The sequence below is a fragment of the Coccidioides immitis genome, assembly GCF_000149335.2.
Source record: "Coccidioides immitis RS genomic scaffold supercont3.2, whole genome shotgun sequence".
Lineage (NCBI taxonomy): Eukaryota > Fungi > Ascomycota > Eurotiomycetes > Onygenales > Onygenaceae > Coccidioides > Coccidioides immitis.
This window is the reverse complement of record NW_004504309.1, coordinates 2,792,294-2,819,578: the sequence shown is the minus strand read 5'-3', so window position 1 is coordinate 2,819,578 and position 27,285 is coordinate 2,792,294. Positions and strand designations below refer to the sequence as shown.

Below are 27,285 nucleotides of genomic sequence, written 5' to 3'. Positions count from 1 at the left end.
TAAGCAATCGATAAGGCGCGATGCAAACTTTGATAAAGCGTACCCCGCCCACTCTACGCCCTTTCGGGAATAGCGTGAGGAATGGACTTGAAAAATGCCGAAAGGCTGGTTTTGGATTTCCGGTTCCCGTCGTGCTGTGCGGAGAACGGAATATGTTTACTCATAAGCATCACTCATTTACTTGGTAACATTGTCCCTCCAAGAGAAGAAGGTGGCAGGAAAAACTTTCGGCTAGATTGCCCTTCGAATCATTGCTCGTCTGTATATAGTACAGGTCCTGGTGTAGCTTGCTTTTTCACCCGGATCAGCCATCAATTCTAAATCCATAAGGATCTTCACGTTTCGATTTCATGTCTCCAACTCCTCCGTCGGCACATCCTCCATATCTTTTCCAACAATGGCATCCGCAACTTTCCAAACCTGGAGTAGGTTATCCTCAGCTGCGGAGCAGAGAACCCACGGATCGTTAAGATTCCAGCTAAAATCAGAAATGCGGTTGGTATGGCCGCCATGCACAAATAACCTACAAGAAAAGCAGTATAATTAGTATCAAAAAAGAGCTGGGCCCTCAAACGAAGAGAAAAGTCACGGAGGGTCTCGTACAATTCGGGAGGTCCGTCCTGGGAATCTTCTTGCGTCTGCTCTTCACCGGCCCGGCTGAGGTCCCAGAACATAATTCTCCGATCGTAACTCGAGCTTGCCAATACAGCCTCTTCAGATGGATGCCATGCCAATGATGTAACTGAATCCTGATGGCACTCCAAAGCATGAAGTTTTGATTTTAGATTTCGCAGATCCCATAACCCAACACTCTTATCAGCCGAGCCGGTAGCGAGCACCGTTTCCGCTGCGGGATTAAAGGCAATAGAGTTGATTGCATCTTTATGTTGGCCCTTTGCCGATGCCGCGGATCGGCCAGTATCGGATTCGCGTATATCCAATATCTGCAGAGTGATATCGTCGGACACGGTACCGATAAGGGACGAGTGCAAAGGATGGTATTGGACGTCGTTTACGATAGACGAATGATGTGTATAAGTTCGCACGGGCTTTAGCGCTTTGTTTCCTTTGGTATACTGCGTAAGATCCCTAAAGTCTATCAGCACATACCGCCAATTCGGTAAAGTCACCACACGCACCATAGTCGAACAGTTTTATCTTCGCTTCCCGTCGCCAGATGGCCTGCGCTGTGTGGGCTCCAGCTCAAACCGAATCCCTCTTTTGTGTGTCCGAGCAGTTCTAGTTCGGGGTTAACAGTGCCGGTAGGCAAGCTAGGGTGTTTCGAGCGATCCCAGATCATGACCCTCCCATCAGTGCACATGGTGGCAATGACATTGGGATTTTGCGGTTGATATCGCGCCTTGTTCACCTCGCCTTTATGGTCAATCTTTTGCACAATATGGAACTTCACTTCCATAGGGGTCCTTTGGGATCCCGACGACCCATAACCACCGATCTCGCCTCTATCATCATCATAATCTTCCACGTCTGGGGCTTTGGGGTTTGGCAACTGCACGTGAGCAATTTGCAGGTAGTTTTGAGCATCATTTGAGGTATGGGTGCCGATTAACAGGCGATGAGTTGAGTAGGGTTTGTCTGGGACTCTAGCAAAGATGTGAGCGCATTCCACTCTGAGGGACAGTGGGTTCTATGGACATACTCTTGTTTATCTGGTAGCCATTGAGTAGTAAGGGTAGGCCATTCTAACGCTGTGCTCAGGATCATATCATAGAGGAACGGCGCATTTTTCTTCCATGTTTTGTACTCTAAGGAACAGTTAGCTGGTGCCTGGCGGTTGTTCCGGGGCAAATTAGCAATAATCACCCTCATTAATAACCTTCTCCTCAGAAATTTCTTCTTCTTGCTCCTCAGTGACACCTATCAAGAGACGGTCAACGGCTTTTGCCTTGATCAGATCGGTTGATTAACCTTACTCGGATCGTAATCTTCCATTTCGCTGTTTTCCTAGAAGATTGAAGAAAAAGGAAAAAATTTAAATAACCCTCTGCTAAAAGATATTGAAAACAACAAGAATAATTGGGCTGTAGTTTATGTGGGTGGTATTTGTGAACAAAGAGAGCTCTCTCGCCTGGAATTGAAACGCGATCGATCGCGTTCGCTCCCTCTCCAACGAACAAGCTGATAGATCCGCAAGCTGTCAGATTAGTAAGCAATGCTGAGGTAACTTTGTCACGTGATATGGAGCTTGACAACCCGCGAATCATCGGCCAACTCGAGGGCGACAGCATCGTTGAGAGACTCGACTCCCAACCGTTCTGTTTCCAGCTTTCTTATTTCTTTTTCCTTTCTTGTACAGTCGTTTGTTTCTATCACGATATTTAGGAATGATTTCACGACTTTGATAGCCGTTCTGTACAAGTTCTTCGAGCCTCGTTACCTTCGCATCCAGTATCGCGCCGCTGCTTGATAATCGCCTAATCTTCCTCTAGAATACTTAGGAATTCGACACAGTCATGGGTGTCCCGAAGTTCTTCAGATGGCTCTCGGAGCGCTATCCGGCAATATCGCAACTCATTGCGGAGAATCGCATTCCGGAGTTCGATTGCCTCTACCTCGATATGAATGGCATTATCCATAACTGCACCCATAAAGACTCCGACTCGCCCACCTTTCGCATGACTGAAGATAAAATGTTTATCGCTATATTCAACTATATCGAACATCTTTTTGGCAAAATAAAGCCGAAAAAGCTCTTCTTCATGGCCATCGACGGTGTCGCCCCTCGAGCCAAGATGAACCAGCAACGAGCGCGCCGGTTTCGTACTGCCTTAGACGCAGAGATTGCGAAGGAAAAAGCCATTAGGGAGGGAATTGAAATGCCGAAGGAAGACCCTTTCGATAGCAATTGCATTACACCAGGGACGGAATTTATGGCCAAGCTTACGAAACAACTCAAATACTTCATTAACAAGAAGGTATCAGAAGATGCGGAGTGGCAGGGGGTGGAAGTAATCCTTTCAGGCCACGAAGTCCCGGGAGAAGGGGAACACAAGATCATGGAATACATCCGACAGGCGAAAGCCCAGCCGGACTATGATCCGAATGTCCGCCACTGCTTATACGGCCTAGATGCAGATCTGATCATGTTAGGCTTATTAAGCCATGATCCCCATTTCTGTCTTCTTCGTGAAGAGGTTACATTTGGCCGACAAAATCAGAAGAAAGTGAAGGAGTTAGAGCATCAAAATTTCTACCTTCTACACCTATGCATCGTCAGGGAGTACTTGGAACTGGAATTTCAGGAGTTGGAACAAGAAGGAGCATTGCAGTTCGAATTCGATATGGAAAGGGTAATTGACGATTTCATTCTGATGGCATTCTTTGTTGGAAATGACTTCTTACCCAACCTTCCTAACTTGCATATAAATGAGGGGGCATTGGCATGGATGTTCAAGGTATACAAAGAGGTTTTACCAAAATTGGACGGATATATCAACGAACGTGGACGTATCAATCTGAACAGATTGGGTGTCCTTCTAGACTCGCTGGGCGATGTCGAATTTCGTTTCTTCGAAGCCGAATATTCCGATTCTCGGTGGCTTAAATCCAAACTAAGCCGTGGAGAAGAGAAACCAGAAATTTTGGATGATCCCAAGGCCCTAACCATTTCGCCCGCACAAAAGCATATCCTTAGCAAAGTTAAAAAGTACATCTCTCATCGCCCAGTCAATGACGATGGCTATCCTGTTCCTCTTGATCTCTCGCCATCTCTGCCGGCAAGAGACCGGAAATTCGTGGAGCAGCTTGCGGATGACCTTCGTATTTCTTGGTCTTCCGTTTCAAATGAACATGGGGACCGTTTCTTGAGACTGCAATTGCCTTCAAAGCAGCAATTAGCGAATGGCGATAGCGCTTCAGAAGACGAGGACGAAGAGGCTCAAATTGCTGTGCTGCGTGTTCTCAAGAAGTACGAGAATGCGAAGGTCAAGGAGACTACCGCGGAAGAAGCCCAACAAATAGCGGAAAAGAAATATGAGCAAAAGTTTCAGGAATGGAAGAACAAATACTACGAAGGGAAGTTTGGTTGGGGTACCGACAACGATGAAGAAATGCGCAAGTTGACCGAAAATTACGTCCAGGGGCTTCAATGGGTTCTTTACTATTATTATCGGGGCGTTGCATCGTGGCCATGGTTTTATCGTTATCATTATTCACCAATGATATCTGATGTGAAGCGTGGGTTGGGTGCTGACATGGACTTTAAACTGGGTCAACCTTTTTTCCCTTTCCAGCAACTCATGGGTGTGCTACCAGATCGCAGTAAGAAGATAGTACCTCAAGCCTATCACGAACTGATGATTTCGCCTGATTCGCCCATCATCGACTTCTACCCTCGGGACTTCGAATTAGACATGAATGGAAAGAAAATGGAATGGGAAGCTGTTGTTAAGATCCCATTCATCAACGAGGATCGTCTTCTCAAGGCGATGGCATCTAAGGAGCACCTACTCACGCCAGAGGAAAAAGCGAGGAACAATTTCGGTGTTACGCTAAAATTTACGCATTCTCCTGATATTGAATTTACATATCCTAGCTCCTTTGTGGGCGTGTTTCCTGACATCCCGAGGTGTCATTGCATAGAAAATGTTTATGAACTGCCAACTATGGAAGGATTGGAACCTTATGTCGGCCTGATGGATGGTGTCAAGCTAGGAACAGAGGCATTGGCTGGATTCCCAAGTCTGAAAACGCTCCCACACACTGCCCAGCTGGGCTTCCACGGTGTAACCGTCTTCCAGCAGGAGAGTCGCAACGAAAGCATGGTCGTCACTCTGACAGAACCAGAATCCCGCTCGCGTGTCGAGACTGCCAAGTCAAAAATAGGCAAACGAGTTCATATTGGATACCCTTTCCTGCACGAGGCACTGGTGGTTCGTGTCTCAGACGAGCTATTCGATTACGTCCAAGTGGATGGTGAAGAGCACATTGTTCAAATTCCGCATAGCCCAGGGCAAATAGATCAATGGAAGAAAAAGTCGGACAGAATTGAATCCAGCTACAGCAAGAGATTAGGCATGATCATTGGCGAGGTGGAGTCTATTGTGCACGTTCATGTATTAAAGGGCCTTGTGAAGACGGAGCTTGGAGCTACTGTAAAAGAATTTGCAGAGATTCCAGGCATTGAAACGGATTATGCTTCACAGTTGATAGTGGACGAGGTCATCAGTCAGGATGATCGTTTCATCGAACGTGAAGCGGTCCCTATCGAAGAAGAGTTCCCGGAAGGCACCAGGGCGTTCTTCTTGGGCGAATACAATTACGGCGCTCCAGTACACATCACAGGCCACGACGATGGCAAGCTACAAGGCCTTGTTTCTACCACCAAAGGCGCAAAAGAACCCGAATTCGGCAAAGAGCAGGTTGACATTGCTGAGAGCCACTCCCCGTACACGCCATCTTTTGCAGTTTCGAGAAATCTACAACTAAACCCCCTAACTGTGGCCAAAATTACGTCCTCGTTTTCGGTCATGTGTGAGGGGAAACGGATTAATTTGGGTTTGAACCTCAAGTTCGAAGCGAAAAAGCTTAAGGTTCTAGGCTACTCCCGCCGTGGACAGAATGGATGGGAATTTAGTGAGAAAGCGATAGGCCTGCTCCGTGAATATATGATTAAGTTTCCGGAATTCATTGCAGGGATTCAGCGGAAACCCCAAGGGGATTTGTTTGAACCCACAGACTTTTACCCACCAGAAGTCGCGGCGACTAAGATTAAAGAAATCCAAAGCTGGCTGAAGTCCAACGAGGCGAAAAATTTTGAACGCGTGCCCCTGGAAGCTGAACAACTTGACTCGGATGTTGTGGGAGCTATCGAGGAAGCTGCAGATAAATGGTTCCGCAATAAACCTTCACCTATTCCTCAAAAGATTAGAGGTGTTCCACGGAATGCTGTGTTAAAGCCTGCAGATGCGGAACATAGGCTGGGGAATCAACGGTTCGCTCTTGGGGACAGAGTTATCTATGCCCAAGATTCCGGAAAGGTCCCTATCGCCACCAAGGGTACCGTTGTCGGTTTGACACGGACGTCTAGGACGGTGCTTTTGGATGTGATTTTCGACGTTTCTTTCATGAGTGGCACTACTCTATCCGGTCGTTGCTCGCCATTCAGGGGCCAAACGGTCGCTGCATCGTCTGTATTGAATCTGACAAACAAGCAACTTGTTGCTATGACTCGAGCTGCCAACGAGCAGGCTAAAGCACAACAGCAACGAACCTCTGCTAATCAAGGTTACGGAGCTCCTCTTGGTCCTGGTGGTCGGGGACAGCTGAAAGATGCTCCCACTCCTCCGCCCCTGAGAGGCTCGTTCCGATCAGCCATCAATGGACATGGCAGTCCAAGGGGCAATGGTCTGCCCCGTGGGCGTGGCGCACCACACATTTTACCACTCCGTCAACATCCCCAAAGCCATCCCGCGCGAGCCCAATCCTCGGGAGTCCACCAGACACGATCGTGGCGCGGGCGTAGCAACAACCAGGGCGGTAGTAGCGCGAGTCAAAAAATGGACAGCGAAATGCATAAGGGTACAGCACCCGTTCGTGGTCGGGGAAGAGGAGCCAGTGCAGCTCAGCTTCCACATTCCCGCGGCGGATATGTGTCCGTGGAAAGAGTGGATCCTACAACCGATATCATCCATAATAATCCGAATTTCAGACCAAGACCATATAATGCCGTCCCTCCACCTACAAATCTAAATCACCGCGGATCCCACCGCGGCAGAGGCCGTGGAGCCCCGCGTGGTAGAGGCCGAGGAGCACTAGGCCGTGGAAGAGGTACTGCAACTGCTGAGAGCTAAGCGGCTGCATCTAACTAGACATAATTCGGGTGATAGTATCCTACCCCTTGCTTTCGTTATCGTTTCTTTGTGTAAAGCTTTAGTTTGAAGCGGGAGATGATGTGACATAGTTTCATACGGAATATACATTGCCGGATCGTTTCGGAGGACAGGGTGTTCTGGCAACCATTGAATTCTCTCGTTCCCTGTAATTGCCCGGGATTTTCTCTTCGATAGCTTGAATTTGGGGCTATGGCACCTGGAGGTTAGATAGTCGTTGGTTAGATTACCGGTGACACTCGTTTGTTGAATGGATTATAATCAAAAGGGCCTCAGCCTACGAAGTAGTTCATGGTGATATTCGGCATCAATATGATACGAAAAATTTACGTGAGGGGGGAAAATATAAATCAACAGCTAAGGAGGTATTGACTGCTAATTCATGCCTCGAATCCTAATGTAAGGTATGGAGTAATTTCTACCATATATTTCACTTCATTATCTGACTAGCCGCCGCAGCCTAGGCCCGGATTCTTGTTACGAGTTTGTCTCCAAATTTTGGATAAAGACTCTTCAAATTATTCATTATGTATGCTCAAAAAGGTAAATGAGGGCAATCAATCTTACTTTTACCATAGCCGTTTTAGAATTTCTTGCCCGGTGGATGATCACAAAGGCGGGACTGCTGTATACCAGCACTTATTCACATAGTCGGATGATTGATAAGGACCTTTGTCTTATCATAAAGTGCCTTGAGATTTGTGGGAACATTCCGACCCACAACAAGCTCAGACGAAAAAGTGCGTAGAGGAAGAACGAAAAAAGGATTTTCTTAACGAACATGGTTGTAAGTTGCAACCCGGATACGTCAGTCGACTTAGTAATTTTTTACCTCTTCCAGGGGCCCAACTCTAGAGCCTGGAGCGTTGATCAAGTCGATCCGATGCAAGAGGGCTCCAACAGGCCTCTCTATACACCTTTCTCGACGGAATCTCCGGACAGCATGATATGAGCTTCTTTGGACCGCATCGTCCTAGCAAGTAAAGTTGATCGGCTTCTCCAAGTTCCCACTTTGGGTGATAGGTTTTAGCGCAGTCCGACCGCCGCATGCAGATGTATATAGCATTGATATTGGGCCAGACAACCCAAGACGATAGAAAACCAAGAAGAAGAAACCGGCGTGCACTAGGGATCCAGCACTTTTCTCCCAACATCTTGTGGTAGTCTGTGGGCATTTCATATTGCAATGGGGCACGGAGCAATACGGTTTTAGTTGTCTTGCGACGAGTTTAACTGCTAAGAGTTGGTTATAACTGCTAAGAGTTGGTTAATCGCTCCGGCATCCTTTCACGTGGACACGGGTGCGTGAGGTCATGGGATGCTCTGATATCTTAAGAGAGATATCTGTCTAGAGGTATCTTCTTGGACCTTATTGTAAGGCTAGTTCAGATATCGCTATCTGCCACTGGTGGGATGAGTGAAATGCGATACGCATGCTAGTCACAGTTAAACCAGTTCCTGAGTGTCTGTATCTCCATCCCAATGTACAAGGTACTCTGTGAGAGGTAATACGTAAACAAAACAAAAGCGCCCTAGGACTCTTAAGTTACCGTGAAAGACCCAAGGGCACGAAATGATTAAGATATCTTGGGATATCCAGAGTAGGCATAGATACAGCGTAGAGAGGGAAGGGAATGGCCTCGACAGCTTGGAGGAGCCAAATATGCTCCCACTGAGCAGGTTGAAAGCATTTCTTTTCGCGACTGATCCCTGGCAACTCCAGTAGTAGTATCCAAAGGCCCGCCCAAAGCGAGCCAAGCATCAGACATTGGAGAAGCTTGTCGAGAGGATGGCGTACCATATTCCATCTGTTCACGGTACTGAACCAGCCAGCATGGGCTAAGCTCACGTTAATTGCTTGCGGAATCCGCATCATCCTCGCAATTGACGGAGCATCATGATTGCACTTTTCCCCCACAATATTCCACAACGGACATGGTACCTTCCTGTTAGTGTATTTTTGAGAGTGACCGCGGGTACATGCAAACAGGGCAAACAACACTGTCACCAACCAACCATAGGGCGGGCAGATCTGCGCTTCAGCGCAGACCGACGATATTTCGCTGGTCAGCCTGGCGGGATTCCTCACCAAGATTTCCCGTTGCGAGACCGTCAAGACAAACCACGGAGTCATTCCGCTCGACTCAAGTCCAGGATGACGACAGTGGGTTGCGGCGCTTGTCATTGCGAACAACTCAGCGCAAGCCAATGCACATGTAGCTTCAACCATCCAAGACTTCAAGCCGGATAGGTGCTAGTCACGCTGTTTTACCAACTTACAGATGATTTAATGTATGAACTTGGCACTTCAATACCAACCACCGCCATACTGCCATCTCCGGACGCCTGTAGGTAGTTACCGCGTACGGGAATCATGTTACCATCGCCTGTAAGATTCTGTTTGTAAAATGGTGTAACGGCACCAATCCCTACCGAACGGGTACTCCATTTTCGACCAGGTGTGGTTGTGACTTGCAAAATCTTCTCGGACCGCCGCCACGCGATACCGAGACCAACCCAACTTCAGCGTCCGTTGACCGACAAGCCTACGGAGTTTTCGCTATCGATGACAGCTGAGATGCCCATTAACTTCAACGTTATCCGCTCTTCTCCTTCGCACAATTTCGAACAATGATATTTTTTAGCATGTCTTCTGCGTCGAGGCCTCAACCACCGTCGTGCTTGAACAGAGACGCTTTCTGCCCAAATCGTCTTTCGGATCCGCGGTGAGCCCAAACAGCGCTTAGAGATGACGAATACGACCGCTGCAACACCCATATTCCATATCTCTCTCATTACTCTAGGCCTTTCAGACCTACTTTTACTCTCCGAACATACTTTGAGATGTCACCCGGGAGGAACGAGACCGAATTTCATCTGCCGAAACAACATGGCTTTCAATTCTTTCTCTTGCCAGGATGAAATCCATTATTTAATAAAAATTGGTCCATTCCAATGCACCTGGGAGAATATACCTTGCCGATAGCACTCTCTTGAATTTGCAAAAGGCTGGAAGCCATTTTCCACAAGGCACTCAAAGACATATTCAAGTGGACTTCTTGGATTATATCCTGAGAGAACACCCACTGTCAACAAAGAGCATCTGTTCCTGATGCTCATCGTCATTCCTAAGTCCTTCTGGCCTATCTAAGCGGGTAGAAGCTGATTGTCTTTGTGTGCGTGTGTCCTACCTTGAAGACCATAATTAAATGCAAAATGGCCCATGCTGTTGATGCCTGAGCGACGGTTTCTTCGCTCTAAAGCCAATTGTGCTGTTAAATTATCGGTCGGTGCTCTCTTGGCAGGTATTGTTGGTTAAAAAGATTAAGCAGGAAACAATACCCTCATGCGCATTGAGGTCAAAGCATATGCTATTTTGGAGGAGAAGCCATCAAAATTTGGAGGTGCGGCATCCTGGTTTCCAATATGCCGGTGTTTTGGTGCGTTATCCCTAGATGAGAGAGTTTCATTGAAGAAAAGATTCGGTATATCCGATGCGCACCAGCTCCAAGGGGGGGGTTGACAGGAGTTCGGGTCGGAAATTTCCCCCTAGTGCCCTAGGACTTGCAGGGATTGCCGCTGCTTAGCTGCGATTCCCGGCCAATCATGCCACCCACCTGGGCCAGCCTGGTGGGGCAAGAAAGCTTTAATGGCGGAGCCAAGGAGGCAGCAACTTTAACACCGGTTTGCTCTCATCTGCGAATTCGATCATGTTTTCAAGATTTTCCACTTTCACGACGACATATTGACTTCGTCGGCAGACTCCTATCTTCGATCTCTTCAGGGCTGTTAAGCCGAAATCCAATGATGGATCCGGCCACTTACATTAATCCCTACCTGACCCGGCCGGATTTACTGGTGCTTCAGAACCTTCTGCGAGATATTGACCGCACCAAGAATCCGGCCTCCGCCCCCTTTTTACACTGTCAAAGCACATCAAGTGTAGAAAATGAGATCGAGTCTTCCTCTAAGCGGAGTGAGTGAGCCCCTAACCTTCAACAGCTAGCAATACCGGTCTAACTCTCTTTCAGGTTCTAATATTAAAGACGATGGCTTTGTTCAAGATGACGATGCCACGATTAAATTGCTAAATGCGCTGAACGATCCCTCTCATGAAGACTTTGAGCCAACCGTCTTTTTTACTTGGGATATCAAGCATATTAAACTGCCTGTCTTCGTGAACGATTATTTTATGCAGCCTTATATCCGTCTCGCAAAGAAAGTTGTTCGGGTGGAGACGGATGTAGTAATGCTTACACACTTGCTCCTATATCTCACAACGTCTCTCCCAAGTGCAATCTTCCTGTATTACCGCTTTCATTGGCTTCATGGAGTACTACACTGGGTCATGCAGACTTACTATGTTGGTACATACACTCTCATGATGCACCAGCACATTCATATGGGTGGTATCCTTGCCCGAAAATATCAATTGATTGACTCGCTCTTCCCATACATTACAAACCCGCTTATGGGCCACACTTGGAATTCGTATTATTATCACCATGTAAAACACCATCATGTCGAGGGAAATGGCCCTGGTGACCTCTCTTCCACAATCTACTATCAGCGTGATGATTTATTCAACTTTCTTTGCTACCTTGGCCGATTTCTTTTCTTCATCTGGCTTGAACTTCCACTCTACTTCTTACAAAACGGCAAAGCAATTTTGGGCATCAAAGCGGCGTTTTGGGAAATTTCGAGTTATCTTGTTATTTATTTTCTTGCACGCTTCCATTGGAATGCGACCTTGTTTGCTTTTATCCTACCATTTTTCCTCCTGCGGCTAGCATTGATGGTTGGCAACTGGGGTCAACATGCATTTGTTGACGAGGCCGACCCGAATTCTGACTTTCGCTCCAGTATCACCCTGATTGATGTGGCAGTAAGTTTGTTGTAACAGGCTTCCCTGTCCTAGAGGTTAATGTTTTGATTGCAGAGTAACCGCTTTTGCTACAATGATGGCTATCACACCTCGCATCACCTTCATCCAAGGAGACATTGGCGCGAACATCCAGTTGCATTTCTTAAACAAAAACAGCGCTACTCTACGGAGCATGCTCTGGTGTTTCGCAATATCGATTATATGATGATGACAATCAGGCTCTTACGAAGGGACTACATGTACCTTGCAAAGTGCCTTGTCCCTATTGGTAATCAGATTGATATGAGTTTGGATGAAATAGCGACCATGCTTCAGGCAAAGACTCGTCGATTTACAAAAACGGAAATTCAGGAAAAATTTGGAAAGAAAAATGGTCGATAAATGTCGAACCGGTTTGCCCGAGAGGCACACAGTGCACGAGAAACTGGGAGATTCTCTCTTTAGAGCCCGTCGTGAGTATAGGATTCTTTCCCGTACGTTTCTATTTCTTTTTGATAATGCATCAAATAACTGACATATATGCATCTCATAGCTGCAGAGAGTTGGACGAGCGGAATTTCGCCATGCTCTGTGAAGCATTAAAGGGCCAGCAACGAAATATACCCTTCATACCTAAGCTCTCCAGTTTCTCAATTTGATCCTTCATTCGCAACCCCGCGACCTCTGGAAGCGATGTACATACTTATATAGAGGGCCGTTGGGGCTCAGGTCGTTGAGTAGTCGTATATAATTTTAATTTTAGGCTGGAATACGTTCTTTTGCCCCTTGCTTTTAGCACTGATTTATCTGTTGATGTAGCGCCTACTACTGGTCGTTTTATTATAGGATCTATTAGTTAGAGAGGAGCACGGAAAAAGCCTCGAGAACCGGGTCAATTGCTATCCAGTCGACGGGACTACCACAGCAATCAGACTATGGGCTATTGGAAGTGAAATAAGATCAAGATAAAGCCAGCTTTGCTCTTCCACAGTCAAGTGGGCATTTTCTAATGCATCATCTCATCGGGACTGGGTGGAAATGTCCCTTCAACAAACAAAGAAAGGTGTTCCCTGCTAACTAGTATGTGGGAAACTGGCATGACACACTTCTCCAAAGCCAGCAAATTGTCTAGGATCAAATGACGCGGCCGTGGGAGAATATCTGCATGCTATAACCCGAGCTTCGGCAACATCGCTCTAGCCCCCAAGTAAGATTTTATAGGATTTCCACAAAAAGGATCTGAAGCAGCATAAGCCATGTCTGGGTGAATTGGGTTGCTGGCTTCTGTTTGATATCTGCTGGAATTTAGGATGTCCTGCATTAGAACCTGATGTTGTGATGGGATACTAGATTTTCGGTGAGTGAAAACAAAGGCTAGTCTATACTCATTGGGAATGGATAAGAAACCAGACAAAGATGGATGGTTCCCTCTCCTGAAGACCAAAAGCCGCACCTTGGAAGTCCAAAGAAGCCCATGGATATTGTATCTTAGAGGAGAAACAAAAACAACAGACAGACTGCATAAGCTGAGCTTATAGTTTCATGGTTTTGGAGGAATTGAGGGTTATGGTTTGGCTCATTGTGTCAGAGGTTGCGGGGTGGGTTCAGGCGCATCTTATTTTTGATTTCCAATGCAAACATAAATCAAAGAGAGACTGACAGTTTACTCCAGACAACTGTGCTTCTACATATATGGTGGAGCATGTATGTATGTAGTTCTTTAGTCTCCCATCAGCAAGATAAAGCCTCAAATGTCCCAACCATGCTGTTGGCCCCTGCAGTTCCGACCCTGATCACAGTTATTACTGCAGAGTTGACATATTCGCTTCAGCCACCAAGGTTCAAGGAAAGGAGGCTACCCAAATACCTGAACACTCCCTGTGAGTGCGTTAAAAAGGTTGTCAATCTCAGATAAAGATTCGCGGGAGACAATCCGACATACCGTTGGAACATCCTGCTGCCCAATTTTTCCCCTTCTCATTCCATGCAACACAGCTCACGACTTTGACATCTTCACCAACAGGAACAACATTTATGACATTGCCACTCAAAACGTCCCAGGCAAAAATATGCGCTCCTGGGGTTTGGTCACTTGGTTCGCTTCCGCTAAGGACAGCGCCGTCTCCGTTCGCAAAGGTCGACCTTATTCGAAGTTCTGTATTCTTATATGCTGGCTGCCGTCCTGTACCTCCGCTCTCACCGCCAAAAGCTTTCAAGACCGATCCATCGGCTCTGTCCACTATTCGTATTCGGCCATCTAGACAAGAAGCAAGGATTACGTTGCCGTCGGCAGAGCAGCGGATACTTGTAACAGGATGGGCCATGACATCGACCTTCACAACACCCATGCGTAGATCGTATGTGCGGATCCTGCCATCGTAGCTTCCGCTCATGATGGAGCATGAAGGCGTGTGGATATGTACGGACGACACAGTGTCAGTGGCTTCCGTTAGGGTCTGCATAGGTTTTGAGGTCAGGGAGCGGGTATCCCAGATCTTGACAGTGGTGTCAGCGCTACCTAAACCCATAGATCGTTAGCAAGTCAGCAGAGCCAATGGAAGCTCTAAACTGTTGAGATCATATAGCCTCCTATCGTTCCCGGCACGCTTAACATCAGAGCCCACCCACTATGAGCTCTTGCTCGGCGCCCTTCGCGATGTATCCTGACGCTCTTCGCCATTATATCAAAGAACATACCGGAAGCAACGATAGAGTCTGCCTCCCCGCCAAATTCCACCGCCTCGACCCTTGCATCATGGCCACTCCATCGCCTTACAGTTGAACCAGTTTCCACATCCCACAGAAATACCTGCTTATCTCCACCGACGCTTACAAATCGTGCATTGTCTGCCGTCACAGCAAGATCTAACACAGAATACCCGTGGGCCTCGTACTTCTGGATGGGTGTAGTTGTGACGGTGTTGGCCGACGCGGAGGAAGATTGTGGGACGGCGCGGGAAAGATGGACATCGCGATCGGAAGAGCCAGTGAGGATGTAAGTGCCTGGTGAGCTGGAGAAGGCAACCGCATTTACCGGTGCTGCAATGAAGCCTTTTGTCAGTTGCGACTTGTTTCGCTGAATTTATCAAGGCTGTCCTAAGCTACCACCCAAGTGGACGAGGCGCGAGTGGGCTATCCAAAGACTCTAATTGGGGCTTCTTCTTACCATTATGGGTTTTTATAGTATGCAGACGGGCAGTCGGAAAGCTCTGCGTTCTCATCGACATTTACCTGAATGTTTTGGTCGAGAGGTGAGACGCGAGCTTGCTTTGCGACCAAACCTACTTTTGTACTCCGGGCAGCCTGGTGATCGACCAAACTCAAATCCTGGGAAAGCAAACACTGCGTCATCCCAATTCTAATAACCTCCCGAAACCGACTCAGAATTTGTAAACTAAGCTAGGATGTTTTTACAAGCGAACAGATGGCATTATTATGAATGGATCTGGCAAGAATCGCTAACTATTAGGGATATAAAGGTCAAAAGATGGATCAGTCCTTTTGACGTAAAAGCAGCAGGGATTCCAGTCTAGGTTAATACAACCTTGCGAAAAATAATAAAGGTTCACAAAGTACAGAAAACTGCTATCCGAAGTAAGGGGTTTAAAACTAAAAACCAGCAAGTTTGGTTTAACGACGACCGTGGCTGCGAACTGCAGAGCCCTGCATTTGCTCCAGTTCTTGTTCCAGCTGCTTGATACTGCAAGACAGTTAGGTACCTGGAACAGTACGTCTGTAGGACACGGGATGAGGGTTCACATACGCTGCATGGGTACTTTCCAAATCCTTGTTCAAACGATCTCTCTCCGCGATGAGCTTCTGTTCCCATTGTCGGAATCTCTGCTCTTCTATCTTGACTTGCTCTGTGAATCGCTTTCGCAGAGTCTCTTCCTCTTCCTTGAATTTGGGATTGTCCAATTTTCTTGGTCGAGCTTCTCCGAACTTTCTCGTCTCCATTTGCTGTGCACGGTAAGCCTCGTAATGTTGTTCCTCTGTGGTGTGGATTAGGTCCAACATGTGTGTTCGGATAAGGATAGAGCGAAGCTTCTTGAAATCGCAATGTTCCTCGTTTTCAACCTCCGCAACACCCCAAGAATATTGACGGCCCTTGACGATGTGGCCATCAGCAGCCTTCACATCCTTTTCTGAGCCGATAACGGCGAACGGCATAGCAGCCATCAGACTCCGAGCGTGCTGGGCGGCTTGTTCGTCATCCTCTTCCACGGGTGGTTGGTAGATCTTAATACCCTGGGCTTCGATCACGGCTTGAATCTAATTCCGAGTCAGTAAAGATGTAATCCAGACATTACGAGGTACAATTGCTTACCCGCTGCTTGAAACGTGCGAGATCAGAGGGAGTCAAAGTATCTGCTTTGGCAACTACTGGGATCAAGTTAACCCGTGAGCTGAGACGCTTCATCACTTCAATATCGAGGGGCTTCAGCGTGTGTCCCGTGGGGCGGATGAAGTACAAGCAAGCATGGACTCTGAGATCGATCTTGTCAGTACGGCGGGGCTGCTGTTCCTGCAGCATGTAGGATTCATGCTGGTCGTCAAGGAATTCGATAATTGGCATCCATGAATCGCGGTTGTTGACATAGTCACCGAAGCCAGGCGTATCAATAACGGTTAGCCGGACTACGAGGGGTTAACTCTCGGGCATGTGTTGTGCGGGTGCAGCCAACTTCCTACCTTTAAAGAATTTCTCTTCCAGCTCGGCCTTTGTAATTTCGATTTCGACAGTTTTATCAATCTGCTTCTGATGTCGGCGTTTGTGATCGGCGTAGTTTTTGATCGTGGTTGAGAAAAGAGTGTTAATGAACGTCGTCTTTCCCAAGCCTGACTCTCCAGCAACCTGTCAACCCGTCAACTGAGTGAAATCGAAAAGGATATTAAGCCGGTCTCTTATACCATAATAGTAAAAGCTGCCCCTCGCTTTGCAACGATCTTGTGTCTATACTTTATTAGCTGCCGAAATATGCACGGTCCGAAGTGACGGGGCTTCTGTGGTCATACCGCTGGTTTGGGAGCTATTCGCGAAGTTCAGTTAGCATATTTAACAGTAATTTTGACAGTTAAACTTGGACTCACGTTGGCAATCCCAATAGGGGTCGCGGTCTCAGACGTGGGCGCCATTGGGGAGCTGGAACTTGTCGTGCGGGCTAAAACACCAAGCAGCAATCAATTGGCTCCGAAAAAGAGAAAAACTTTAAAAAAAATTGAAGATACAGCCGAAATGAAGCCAGTAGGGAACGAGAGAAGGCAGACGGGGCACTCCAAAGGCGGGATAGCCAGGAAGCGAGAGGGTGATGAGCAGTGAGGGCCGTCGTTTGATTTCTCTTCTCCTGTGCTGGACGAAGTGCCGTAAGATGCTCGCTGCCCCTGAAACGCCAAATTCGGCCAAGAGGTAAACACCCCGGACCGCGCTAGCGATAGATCAGGACTAGCGCATAGCATTAACCTTCACCGGCATCGGAGTATCCTTACCCCCGGTATCCTGTGGTTGATGACTAAGCGGGAATTTTTGGTGCTTTTTCGCTGCGGAAGACGCTGCGGCGGTGGGAAGAGCAGCGAAACGCGAGGGCGGCGATTGAGGATAGCTAATATTCGCTGGGGACGATGAAGACAGATTTCAAGGTGAGTCCGTGCCGTTCGGGTTTCCGCTTAGTATCCGCTCGCTTGTTGCTGATGTCACGCTACCTAGTTTTCCAACCTTCTGGGCACCGTCTATCGCAAAGGAAACCTCCTCTTCACGCCGGACGGGACATGCTTGCTCTCCCCTGTAGGGAATAAAGTCTCTGTTTTTGATCTGGTGCAGTAGGTTGCCAAGACTGCTCTGTTATGAAACTGCCTGCTGTCTTGCTAACTCACTACTCTCCAGCAATAAATCCTATACCCTTCCATTCTCCCACCGGTCCAATATCGCCCGCATTGACCTTTCACCCAATGGCAAACTTCTACTTTCGGTAGACGAGCAAGGGAAGGCTATCTTGACCAATTTCCCCCGCCGGTTAACTATCTATCATTTCTCCTTCAAATCTCCCGTTTCAGCTCTCTCCTTTTCACCGTCCGGGCGCCATTTTGTGGTTGGTGTTGGCAGAAGAGTTCAGATATGGCGCACCCCTTCTACGCCGGGCACAGGAGCCAGCGGTGAATTGGAATTCGCGCCGTTTGTGCTATACAGAGACTTGGCAGGCCATTTTGATGTCGTTCAAAATATACGCTGGTCGGGCGATTCGAGGTTCTTCTTGACTGCGTCCAAAGATTTGACCGCCAGAATATGGAGTCTGGATCCAGAAGAAGGCTTTGAGCCCACTACATTAGCTGGTCACCGCGAGGGAGTAATAGACGCGTGGTTCTCGGACGATCAGGAATCCGTGAGAATGCCAATCCCAGCGCTCTGAGAAGCTAGAGATTAACACATTCTAGATTTACACCGTTAGCAAAGATGGCGCTTTGTTTAGATGGCAATACGGAGATAAACCGGGCGAGCCTGAATCTACATCGGAGAGTCCAATCCTTCATTGGAGGATAACGAAGAAGGATTATTTCATGCAGCAAAACGCAAAGTTGACCTGTTCGGCCTTCCACCCAAAAACGAATCTTTTGGTGGTAGGCTTTTCGAATGGAATCTTTGCTCTTTACGAACTGCCGGAATTCAACCAACTACATCTCCTCAGGTATGCTTGATAAGCTCTGTACGCCCATTCGCTACAAGGTGTTCTGACCATGCGTAGCGTTTCTCAAAGCAACATCGACTATGTGACTGTGAACAATTCTGGCGAATGGCTAGCCTTGGGTTCAGCCAAACTGGGCCAACTTTTGGTCTGGGAGTGGCAGTCGGAGTCCTATATTTTGAAGCAACAGGGCCACCTGAACTCCATGAATTCTTTGGTCTATTCTCCTGATGGTCAAAAGATCATTACCGCCGCAGATGATGGGAAGATCAAAGTGTGGGACATCAATTCAGGGTTTTGCGTGGTTACGTTTACCGAACACACGGCTGCTGTAACTGCATGCGAGTTCACAAAACAAGGAAATGTCCTGTTTACTGCATCCTTAGATGGCTCTGTCAGAGCATGGGATCTTATCCGATATCGAAATTTCAGAACTTTTACCGCTCCTTCCAGGCAACAGTTTTCATCTCTTGCTGTGGATCCAAGCGGAGAAGTAGTCTGCGCTGGCTCTTTAGATTCGTTTGACATCCATGTTTGGTCTGTGCAAACAGGGCAGCTTCTTGATCGACTAGCGGGTCATGAAGGACCAGTGTCATCTCTCTCGTTTGCGGCAGATGGAAGTCATTTAGTGAGCGGTAGCTGGGATCGTACAGTGCGATTATGGAATATTTTCGCACGGAGCCAAACCAGTGAGCCCTTGCAATTACAGTCAGATCTACTATGCGTGGCTTTTAGGCCCGATGGACAACAAGTCGCGGCCTCCACTCTTGATGGGCAATTGACATTCTGGTCCGTCAAAGATGCTATTCAACAAGCAGGTATCGATGGCCGGCGGGACATCTCCGGTGGTCGCAAGATAACGGATCGCCGCACAGCGGCAAACGCGGCTGGCACGAAAACTTTTACAACAATAACCTACAGTGCAGATGGGTCATGCTTACTCGCCGCCGGGAACAGCAAATATATTTGCTTATACGATGTTGGAACAGGCTCTCTAGTTAAGAAATTTACAGTATCAGTTAATACCTCGATTGATGGTACGATGGAGTTCCTCAATAGCAAGAACATGACCGAGGCTGGACCACGAGCCCTTATTGACGAAACGGGGGAAGCGTCTGATCTCGAAGACCGAATCGACCGGACTCTTCCCGGTGCTAAACGCGGAGACGCAGGGGCTCGCAACACACGACCTGAGATTCGCGTAACATCTGCGAGATTCTCCCCGACTGGCCGGTCTTTCTGCGCCTCATCCACCGAAGGCCTACTAGTCTATAGCCTTGACACAGACTTGGTCTTCGATCCCTTCGATCTTGACATTTCCATCACTCCAGATAGCATCATCGCCACTGTCGCAGCGGCAAAGTCCGCTTCATCGACATCATCTACCACAGACCCTTCAGAATCTTCTTTCCTTAAAGCACTAATAATGTCCTTCCGCCTTAACGAATCTTCCCTTATCCGCACCGTCTACGAATCCATCCCGCCACGCGACATCCCCCACATCGTCCGCTCTCTACCCACCGTCTACATAACCCGCCTACTTCGCTTTGTGGCTAACGCTGCCGACGAAACGCCCCATTTAGAGTTTAACTTGCTTTGGATACGTGCCTTACTAAGTATACATGGTCGATATATCAAGGATAACTCTGGCTCATTCGCTACAGAACTAAGAGCAGTACAAAGGGCTGTTGATGGGATCAGGGATGATTTGAAGAGGGTGGTTGACAAGAATATGTATGCCTTGGATTATTTGTTGGAGGGACCGGCTATCTCTACTTCTAATTCCGCGGACGCTGTGCAGAGGACAACAAACGGTGCTAGAAAAGCAGCGGATGGCGATGATATCGTCACAATGGATGATGCCGGTAAGGGTAGTGACGGCGAGGGTGAATGGATGGGAATAGAGGATTGAAGTTACTGCTGGAGTTAAAACACTCGTCCTGGCGTTGGGGATGGATTCCCGTGTTCTGTGGGATCCTGGAAAAATGGAGAATTGATTTTTTTTCACGTCCACTTTAATCATGTGATGAGTGGACATGTCATAGCATGGAGGGAGGCCAAACTCCTGTGTAAATTTACGATCAAAAATAAATTATGCTGAAGTCAATCTTAATATTCCTTGCCTGGTAGCTCGCCAAAATCAAAGAGTAATACATGTCAATTGAAGCGGGTGGACAATGCGACCAGAACGCCGTGAGGTAAAATCACCAGTATACAAGATAAGGAGCCATAATTTCCTTGATTTACCTTTTTCTTCGTTCGTCGTCACTATCGTCATCGCTAACCCTTGCTCTTTTCGGACCACGCGCGCTCGAATCTTCCGCTTCTTGGATTCCATATCGCTTCTGGCCCGCCCCGGATCCTCCGCCAGTAACTTCAGCAATCATTCCATCAATGCCGAAAGGATCCGCTGTATCCTTTTCAAACTCAACAGGTCCATCTCGGGCCTATTGATAATGGGACAGAGTTAGTAATACTTCAGGCAAAAAGAGCAATGTATCTGATGTTAAAATCGTATACTACGGAGCGAGCTTACCTCTGCTTCAGCAGCACCTTTAAATCCCTCTTTCGCTCGCCCCAGCACTTCAAAGCGATTACTTCGGCTAATTTTATCCATTTCAGCTCCACCTGCTTCTTCATCGTACTCCTCCTCGGCCTGAGCTCGCGGTCTATAGATACTGTTGATGACGTTCTGAGCCGCGAAAAGTGGCTTGTCGTACGGATTATCTTCGTTGAATCCCGAATCGAATCCACTAGTTTGATTAAACAGTCGCGAGTCATACATGCTTTCCGAGCTTTGAGTCGGCTTGGCCAGGCCCAAGGCTATTTTTTCGGAAATATCACGATTTTGCTCTCTAGCCATCATCTGTATTCGCCGCTCAGCACCCATACGAGATTGGCGCAGTTGCCGTTCCGCTTCCTGTCTTCGTTCGCGGCGCATTCGTTCACGTTCCCGGGCCGCTTCTTCATCTTCGCTTGGGCTCGCCGACCGTGATGAATAGGGAGACGGACTGCGACTACCACTAACTGACCGTGCACGGGATTCGCGTCGACCACTTGTTGCCGCAGCCCTTGCCTCCCTTGCTTTCTGAGCCAACTGCCGCAGGTGCTCTTCTTTCTTCGCCTTTTCTTTCTCCGCCAATTTCTGCTGCATTTGAGCTCTCTGTTTCACTTCTTCTCTTGCGTGACGATCAGCTGTAAATAGAGCTTCGGCAAACTGAGCAAATTTGTCATTAATTGCAACATCTTGTAATCCGCGACCATCAGCAGCCAATCGTTTATCCAACGGAACAGTGTATCCTTTCGGGTTCTTCCAATTAGAAACTGGAGGCGGAATTCTCCATGCCTCTTGGTCTTCAGCAGTAAGCTTCCTCGGAGGAGAATGCATGATCGGTGGAGGTGGCGATGGCGGGCCACGGGGAATCTTTTTGTGCTTGAACTTTGGAGGTTCCATCGGATCAATCTGCTTCTCCACGATCTTCATGATTCTATCGTTTTTCCTACTTGTATCTCCCATCTGATTTGCCGGCGTGTATCGAACATAGGTAGGCTCACTCCTCTTTCCACCTTTGACATTTTTCGGTTTCTGCGCAGCGACAGCCCCAGATACAAGCTTCTCTAGGGCGGCCTTTGTTTTCTCCATCTGGTCCTGGACTTGTTCCTTCGAGGGACGGTCTAGTGATATCTCGCCTAAATCAGCTCGCTGACGGAGTGGAATAAGATCCTTAAACGACGCGTGCACGATACGATTCTCGTCATGCCCCTGTCGAGCAATAGCATCGTATTTAACCTTGCCTTCGGCATCGACTTGGATTGTCAGGGCATTAGATTTGGACGAGACGCCTTTTCGACCCATATCGAGAGGATACTGCGCAACTGGAATTTCGGGGAATGCACCGCCGTCTCCAAAGTCCTCCGGTGCTCGTGGTCGCCATCCTGCGCGCTTGCCGTATGATGGAGGGCCAGTTTGCTAAAAAAAAGATACCAACCAGTTGATTAGTTTCAATTCAAATGTACAAAGCATCCATCAAACACATATGGGAACTCACCTTTAGTATTAACTGCGACTCATCAACGGAACCTGCTCCGACGACTCGCGGGCCCCGGGGCTGGGCATGGGGCGGCGGTCTTTCATGTTCACCTGTGTATTTTGGCTTTGGTAGCGATTTGAAAAGACCCTCAGCAATCGACGTCATGGTCAGAAGGATGTCTGGGGAAAGGAGAAAAGGAAGCCTTTGAAAGGAATTCTATCGGACGAAGAGGATGCGTTCGCTGCTGAGCCTGATAGTGAGCCAACTACAGAGTTGGACCGGATGACACGCCGTAGAAGCCCGGCGAGCCACAACTCAGTTTTGCCACACAGCCACAGATCAAGCCACATTGCCAAGCAAGTCAAAGTACAGCAGCCCAGAAGAGCCAACGCGCCAAAGTTCCCACTTTAGGCCTTAAAAAGTCCTCCGTAGCTTCATGCGACTTTCATCGAGCCGGCGGGGTGATTGGCAGCAACCCTCCTTGACCGCATGGAGACAGCGTTAGCGGCTGGGCCACCAGGGGATCGTTATGCAATTGGAGCCTATGAGCGTTCGCCATCTAGCGAAGTCATTTTTGCCTTGCTCGTCAACTTCACAGAGCGTCCTCAGCCATGCTTGCGCCTTTCGGGTCCTCCCCCGAGACACGGGAATGCGGCTGTCAAAGAATAGACAGTCTTGCCATTTCTATCCTGGCAGTCACAGCGGCTGGTATTTTCTCTTTGTTTTTTTTGGTTTTTTTTATGTTTGTTATTCACAAACAGTTGATCTCTCACTCTGAACGAGAATATACGTTCACCACCCTCTTTTGGAGCGGGGAAAGACAGATAGGTGGGCTGGGAATCGCCGTGTTTTGCTTGCCCGTAATTGCCATGGCGCCCCTTCTCTTTAACGATAATGTCGATGTTGCATCCATGGCTGGGACTTGGCTCGGGACGTTGTTCGCTGGAATCGGCTTCATAGCCCTATTTTCTCAGCTACGAGCTGTCGCATTCAGCTTGATGAGATCAAGGAAGTTTCTGATGGAGAGATCTGCCGGAGACTGGGCGGTTCTCGTTCCACTAAAAAATATGCCCCGACAGGGATTGGTCGAACGTGTTGCTCCATCTTTTCAAGGGTGGCTGCAAAGAGCGTATCTCACAGATATGACTATCTCAATGACTTGGGACTATAGGCAAGGCGGCGGAACCAGCGGATGGAGCAACCTCTTTGCACACGCTGGTATCAAACCGCAGGACCTGATTGCTTACGGTGGGCCTGATGCAAAGATTTACCCTGCTGTCAGCGGCGATCTCGGTCCCGGTGATCCTCCTCGACTCGCCGACATGATATTTGAAGAGGGGAAGGTCAGCTACGGGCTTACTCGGAACGAATTTACAGCTTTACTCATTATATGTGGATTTCCCATCGCTGACTTCTCTACCTCGGGGCTAACTTACTCCACTGGACTTCTCGGCACCATGGCTCTCGCGGACGGAGAACCGTTCGTACAACTCGCCCGTTTCGACCCACATGACGGATGCAGGCATATTACCAAAGACCTCGCACGCTATGTAAACGAGCTGCCGATTCAGAGATGCATTGATTACGCGCTGGGTGTGCTGCGAACGCCAAAACGTGGAGACCATCATCACATCATTATTGCTTCGGGAATATTACCGGCGGATGACGACCTGGCCGGTGGCCTCCGCATCTGGACAAGTGTACCTTCTGCTGCTCAGATCAATATGATCAAATATACCATGGAGCAATTCGTCTCCATCTCAGGTGCCGACTTCCTAAAGTACTCGGTTGAAACAGCAGCTGACATCGACTATGAACGGAAGACAATGGAAAAGGTCAATCCAGGGTTTTCCCTAAGTAAAGAGAAAGCCCATCAGATCATGCTCATCGCACATGCACTAGCTGCATTGCAACCATGGGGCTTACTCCCTGTTTTACCACCTTACATTGTCCAAGCCTTCAGACCACTCATTGCTCCGTTTGTTGGTGCGGGCGCAGACAACGTGGCATTTCTCCAGGATCGCATGTGTGAAATGAAACTGCAACCGCTCATGGGCTGGGATACCATCGAGCAACAGGCAACAGCACTTTCTCAGATTGGAGACATCAAGACTGACTTCTTTTCATGTTCGAACAGTCCTTGCCGCCAGTATTTTAAAGCCATGAACATGGTTTTTGATGCGCACATGCTCCAGCTTGCAGATGTGAGAAACCTACTGGCAGCCAAAGCCGCGTTACTCCTTCTGGATGGCGAGCCAGTGTCAGAAAATTTTGTTCAGAATATGACAGCACATTTAAGCCACAGTCAGTCGTCGGGGAAGGTCCCAGATTGGGCTGTTCATGTGTATGCAGCTTATCTATGGGGATGGCTTAATGATTCTATACCAATGGACTTTGATTATTCTTCAAAGTTCAATAGACGAATCTTCTTGGAATAGAGCTGTGTAAATACAAAGTACCACCATTTGTGTGTAGGTTGAGGAATCATTTGACCATTTTAAAAGGATACTATGTCCCATTAACCTTCGACTGTGCAAAAATTAAGATAACAGATAAATCTGCAACCAGTGATTACACCCCAATCCTGCACCTAGTATGCTCTGGGAGCACAGATAGAAAAAATATTAGTAAAAGACTGCCGAAAAGTTGTCAAAATCAGTCTTCTCGCGGTGATATCGCAATCTTTCTTCGCTGCTGAAAGTGCCATCTTCCTTTGAGTTAAAAATATTTTGCCAATCCAAGGATAGCTCCCTGGAGAGCTGATGTCAAAGAATATATGACTTTTGGTGGCTCCTTCGCATTAAACGTGTTCCCCCGGTACAAAGATGGAGGCAATTCAAACGAGATGTATCTCTACCCAGAGAGAGAAGAGTAGAATTTTCTAAGTACAGCCCAGGAGACACTCAGCAAATTTTTCCTGTTCAATCTTTAAAAAAAATATAGTCCTTTTTGGTGGGATTGCACTTTCAAAAAAAAGAAAATCCATGTGGCACAAATGATAAAAGCTATTGTTGTAAATGACTAAATCCAGGAAACCACAAGAGAACGCACTGCCTAATTGACAAGTCCACTGCCACTGTCCTCATCCTGGGCCAGGGTTGACTGCCATATCTAGTTCACTGCTTGTTGCACTACATGTTGCACATACATCAGGGTGAGGTCAGACTTCAAGGCCAGGAGGCAAACAACTTGTCATCAGACTGACAAAGCCCTGAGTTGTAGGCAGAGTGGATCTCATTTATAATTCATCAAGGCACAAGTTTGGCTGTCGTGACACCGTTGAGGTCCACCTTTGCTACATTTCTGTTCGAATTTACACCACCCTTTAACCCATTACATCATTGACACCCATTCCAGTTCCCCATAATTCAGAAGTTTATCATGACATTCACTAGAAAAAAAGGAAAAGAGGCTTTTGGCTCATCAGCTTTTCTGTTGAGAGCGGACTGTGGTATGATTTAAGAAGGAGACAACCTACCCCGAAAGACGTCGCTGAGCACGGAGCCATTTAGGCGGGAGCAGGCTGCCGAACGAAGTACGGGAACCCAGTGGAGGAATAGATCCATTTTCCTGGCTGGAGATTCTCCATGATATCGTTAGTGGTGCGAAGAGTATAAGTGCCGTCAACTTCGCGGCACCACCACTGTTGACCCTCAGCTGGCTTGTATGGGACTAGGCTTTGAGGTCGTGTGGCACCGGTGGCTTTTGCAATAGCAATGTTTTGCGCGTCTATCTCGGCTCGGGTGGCTCCCTGCCAAGGGACAGCTCCGGGATGGGCCTGAGCAGCAGGGGCCATAGGACCCGGTGACTGGTAGGTTTGCTGGGCCGGAGGGACGAACTGGACCTGGGCTTGCTGTTGCCCTCCCTGCAAACCAAAGGTATTAGTCTCAAGGCCAGAGAAAAGACATGTAAAATGGAATAAGTTTCAAAGGAAATGGGATAGGGTGGCAGTACAATAGCGCCTGTGGTATAAATCTGCTGCGTCATGTGGATTGTTGCAGGAGCAGGGGCATCATTTCTTGGAGGTGTTGGTGCCGGTGGATCGGCTGGCCTCTGTCCAGCGGGAATATATTGATAGAGGATGGGTTCACTTGGAATATTCGGGGGGTCTGCAGTTCGGCGATTCGGTTCAACGAACCCATATTGATAAAACTGAGGCATGATAAAAGCAGCAGGACAGTAGTCCGTAGTGGGAACTTGATATCAAGGCTTACATGAAAGAGCAGAAAACCTGAAGAAAGGAGGAAAGGTAGTGAGATGGGTCAAAAGAGAAAAGCAAGACCAAAAAAAAAAAAAAAAAGAAAGAAAGAGTGAGGAAAAGAGGATGAGGGGAGAAGATAAACAGAAACCACAAGTCGCGCTGAAGAAAATTTCTCAAGCAGGCTCAACGCGTATATGGGAATTAGGGGCTTGGGGCACCAGCTGTTAAAAAGAGAGAGAAAAAAAATTATTAGCATCGACCAGGCAGCCTTACCGCTGCAGGGTACATGGTATCTCCCGGCTCGATCATGAACCATTGTTTCTTCGGCTCTTCTTTCTTCTCTGCTTTCTTTGGTGCCTCTTCAATTATCAGGGAACGATATGGGAAACAACATTCGAGGCACATCTTGAAGGATAGCACACTCCTGGGATTCTTCACTTGGATTTGCTGACTGGGGGTGTAAGGGATAGCAAATTCAGGCTGGAGACTCAAGAGGATATTATTTCCGCAAAATCGGAACTGTCATGGGGCTCCACATGGGACAATAGGGCTCGGAATGAAAAGTAAGGAGGTGGATCAGTGTGGACGAGAAGAAGCGTAGAGTGAAGGAAATTAGGCGAGCAAAGGCAGCAGAGAGGTGCTTGGATCAGAAAAGAATGTC

At 47.9% G+C, this 27,285-nt stretch overlaps 10 protein-coding genes across 10 annotated transcripts; 4 read left to right on the top strand and 6 right to left on the bottom strand.

The window, feature by feature from the left end:
• Positions 1 to 211: 211 nt before the first annotated feature.
• On the bottom strand, positions 212 to 2,088 carry CIMG_06515 (histone acetyltransferase type B subunit 2). The gene is made up of 6 exons (XM_001242618.2): positions 1,935 to 2,088; positions 1,825 to 1,878; positions 1,661 to 1,766; positions 1,140 to 1,604; positions 604 to 1,089; positions 212 to 523 (listed from the first exon to the last, which is right to left on the bottom strand). The coding sequence occupies exons 1-6, from the start codon at positions 1,951 to 1,953 to the stop codon at positions 349 to 351; spliced, it is 1,305 nt and encodes a 434-aa protein (XP_001242619.1). The 5' UTR covers positions 1,954 to 2,088; the 3' UTR covers positions 212 to 348.
• A 215-nt stretch (positions 2,089 to 2,303) lies between these two features.
• On the top strand, positions 2,304 to 7,428 carry CIMG_06514 (exonuclease Kem1). Its single transcript, XM_001242617.2, has one exon. It carries the CDS (start codon positions 2,475 to 2,477, stop codon positions 6,810 to 6,812), a length of 4,338 nt encoding a protein of 1,445 aa, XP_001242618.1. The 5' UTR covers positions 2,304 to 2,474; the 3' UTR covers positions 6,813 to 7,428.
• Positions 7,429 to 8,397: 969 nt separating this feature from the next.
• Positions 8,398 to 10,054, bottom strand: CIMG_06513 (uncharacterized protein; the record flags this gene model as incomplete). The annotated part of the gene is made up of 7 exons (XM_001242616.2): positions 8,398 to 8,797; positions 8,864 to 9,087; positions 9,132 to 9,238; positions 9,285 to 9,397; positions 9,472 to 9,666; positions 9,813 to 9,937; positions 10,043 to 10,054. The coding sequence occupies 7 exons, from the start codon at positions 10,052 to 10,054 to the stop codon at positions 8,398 to 8,400; spliced, it is 1,176 nt and encodes a 391-aa protein (XP_001242617.2).
• Positions 10,055 to 10,547: 493 nt separating this feature from the next.
• On the top strand, positions 10,548 to 12,117 carry CIMG_06512 (uncharacterized protein; the record flags this gene model as incomplete). Its single annotated transcript, XM_001242615.2, has 3 exons — positions 10,548 to 10,827; positions 10,883 to 11,736; positions 11,791 to 12,117. Exons 1-3 carry the CDS (start codon positions 10,659 to 10,661, stop codon positions 12,115 to 12,117), a joined length of 1,350 nt encoding a protein of 449 aa, XP_001242616.2. The 5' UTR covers positions 10,548 to 10,658.
• Positions 12,118 to 13,425: 1,308 nt separating this feature from the next.
• Positions 13,426 to 14,989, bottom strand: CIMG_06511 (WD repeat protein). Its single transcript, XM_001242614.2, has 4 exons — positions 14,882 to 14,989; positions 14,413 to 14,754; positions 13,658 to 14,233; positions 13,426 to 13,593 (listed from the first exon to the last, which is right to left on the bottom strand). Exons 1-4 carry the CDS (start codon positions 14,940 to 14,942, stop codon positions 13,571 to 13,573), a joined length of 1,002 nt encoding a protein of 333 aa, XP_001242615.1. The 5' UTR covers positions 14,943 to 14,989; the 3' UTR covers positions 13,426 to 13,570.
• Positions 14,990 to 15,126: 137 nt separating this feature from the next.
• Positions 15,127 to 17,061, bottom strand: CIMG_06510 (septin). Its single transcript, XM_001242613.2, has 7 exons — positions 16,807 to 17,061; positions 16,732 to 16,745; positions 16,627 to 16,669; positions 16,408 to 16,570; positions 16,043 to 16,353; positions 15,479 to 15,987; positions 15,127 to 15,415 (listed from the first exon to the last, which is right to left on the bottom strand). The coding sequence occupies exons 1-7, from the start codon at positions 16,849 to 16,851 to the stop codon at positions 15,346 to 15,348; spliced, it is 1,155 nt and encodes a 384-aa protein (XP_001242614.1). The 5' UTR covers positions 16,852 to 17,061; the 3' UTR covers positions 15,127 to 15,345.
• Positions 17,062 to 17,284: 223 nt separating this feature from the next.
• Positions 17,285 to 20,509, top strand: CIMG_06509 (periodic tryptophan protein 2). Its single transcript, XM_001242612.2, has 5 exons — positions 17,285 to 17,352; positions 17,420 to 17,532; positions 17,597 to 18,092; positions 18,145 to 18,395; positions 18,453 to 20,509. The coding sequence occupies exons 1-5, from the start codon at positions 17,335 to 17,337 to the stop codon at positions 20,302 to 20,304; spliced, it is 2,730 nt and encodes a 909-aa protein (XP_001242613.1). The 5' UTR covers positions 17,285 to 17,334; the 3' UTR covers positions 20,305 to 20,509.
• Positions 20,369 to 22,621, bottom strand: CIMG_06508 (pre-mRNA-processing protein 45). Its single transcript, XM_001242611.2, has 3 exons — positions 22,442 to 22,621; positions 20,929 to 22,362; positions 20,369 to 20,839 (listed from the first exon to the last, which is right to left on the bottom strand). Exons 1-3 carry the CDS (start codon positions 22,586 to 22,588, stop codon positions 20,636 to 20,638), a joined length of 1,785 nt encoding a protein of 594 aa, XP_001242612.1. The 5' UTR covers positions 22,589 to 22,621; the 3' UTR covers positions 20,369 to 20,635.
• Positions 22,622 to 23,060: 439 nt separating this feature from the next.
• CIMG_06507 (uncharacterized protein) lies at positions 23,061 to 24,931 on the top strand. The gene has a single exon (XM_001242610.2). The coding sequence runs from the start codon at positions 23,293 to 23,295 to the stop codon at positions 24,859 to 24,861; it is 1,569 nt and encodes a 522-aa protein (XP_001242611.1). The 5' UTR covers positions 23,061 to 23,292; the 3' UTR covers positions 24,862 to 24,931.
• A 1,000-nt stretch (positions 24,932 to 25,931) lies between these two features.
• CIMG_06506 (uncharacterized protein) lies at positions 25,932 to 26,584 on the bottom strand (the record flags this gene model as incomplete). The annotated part of the gene is made up of 2 exons (XM_001242609.1): positions 25,932 to 26,288; positions 26,378 to 26,584. 2 exons carry the CDS (start codon positions 26,582 to 26,584, stop codon positions 25,932 to 25,934), a joined length of 564 nt encoding a protein of 187 aa, XP_001242610.1.
• Positions 26,585 to 27,285: the final 701 nt, after the last annotated feature.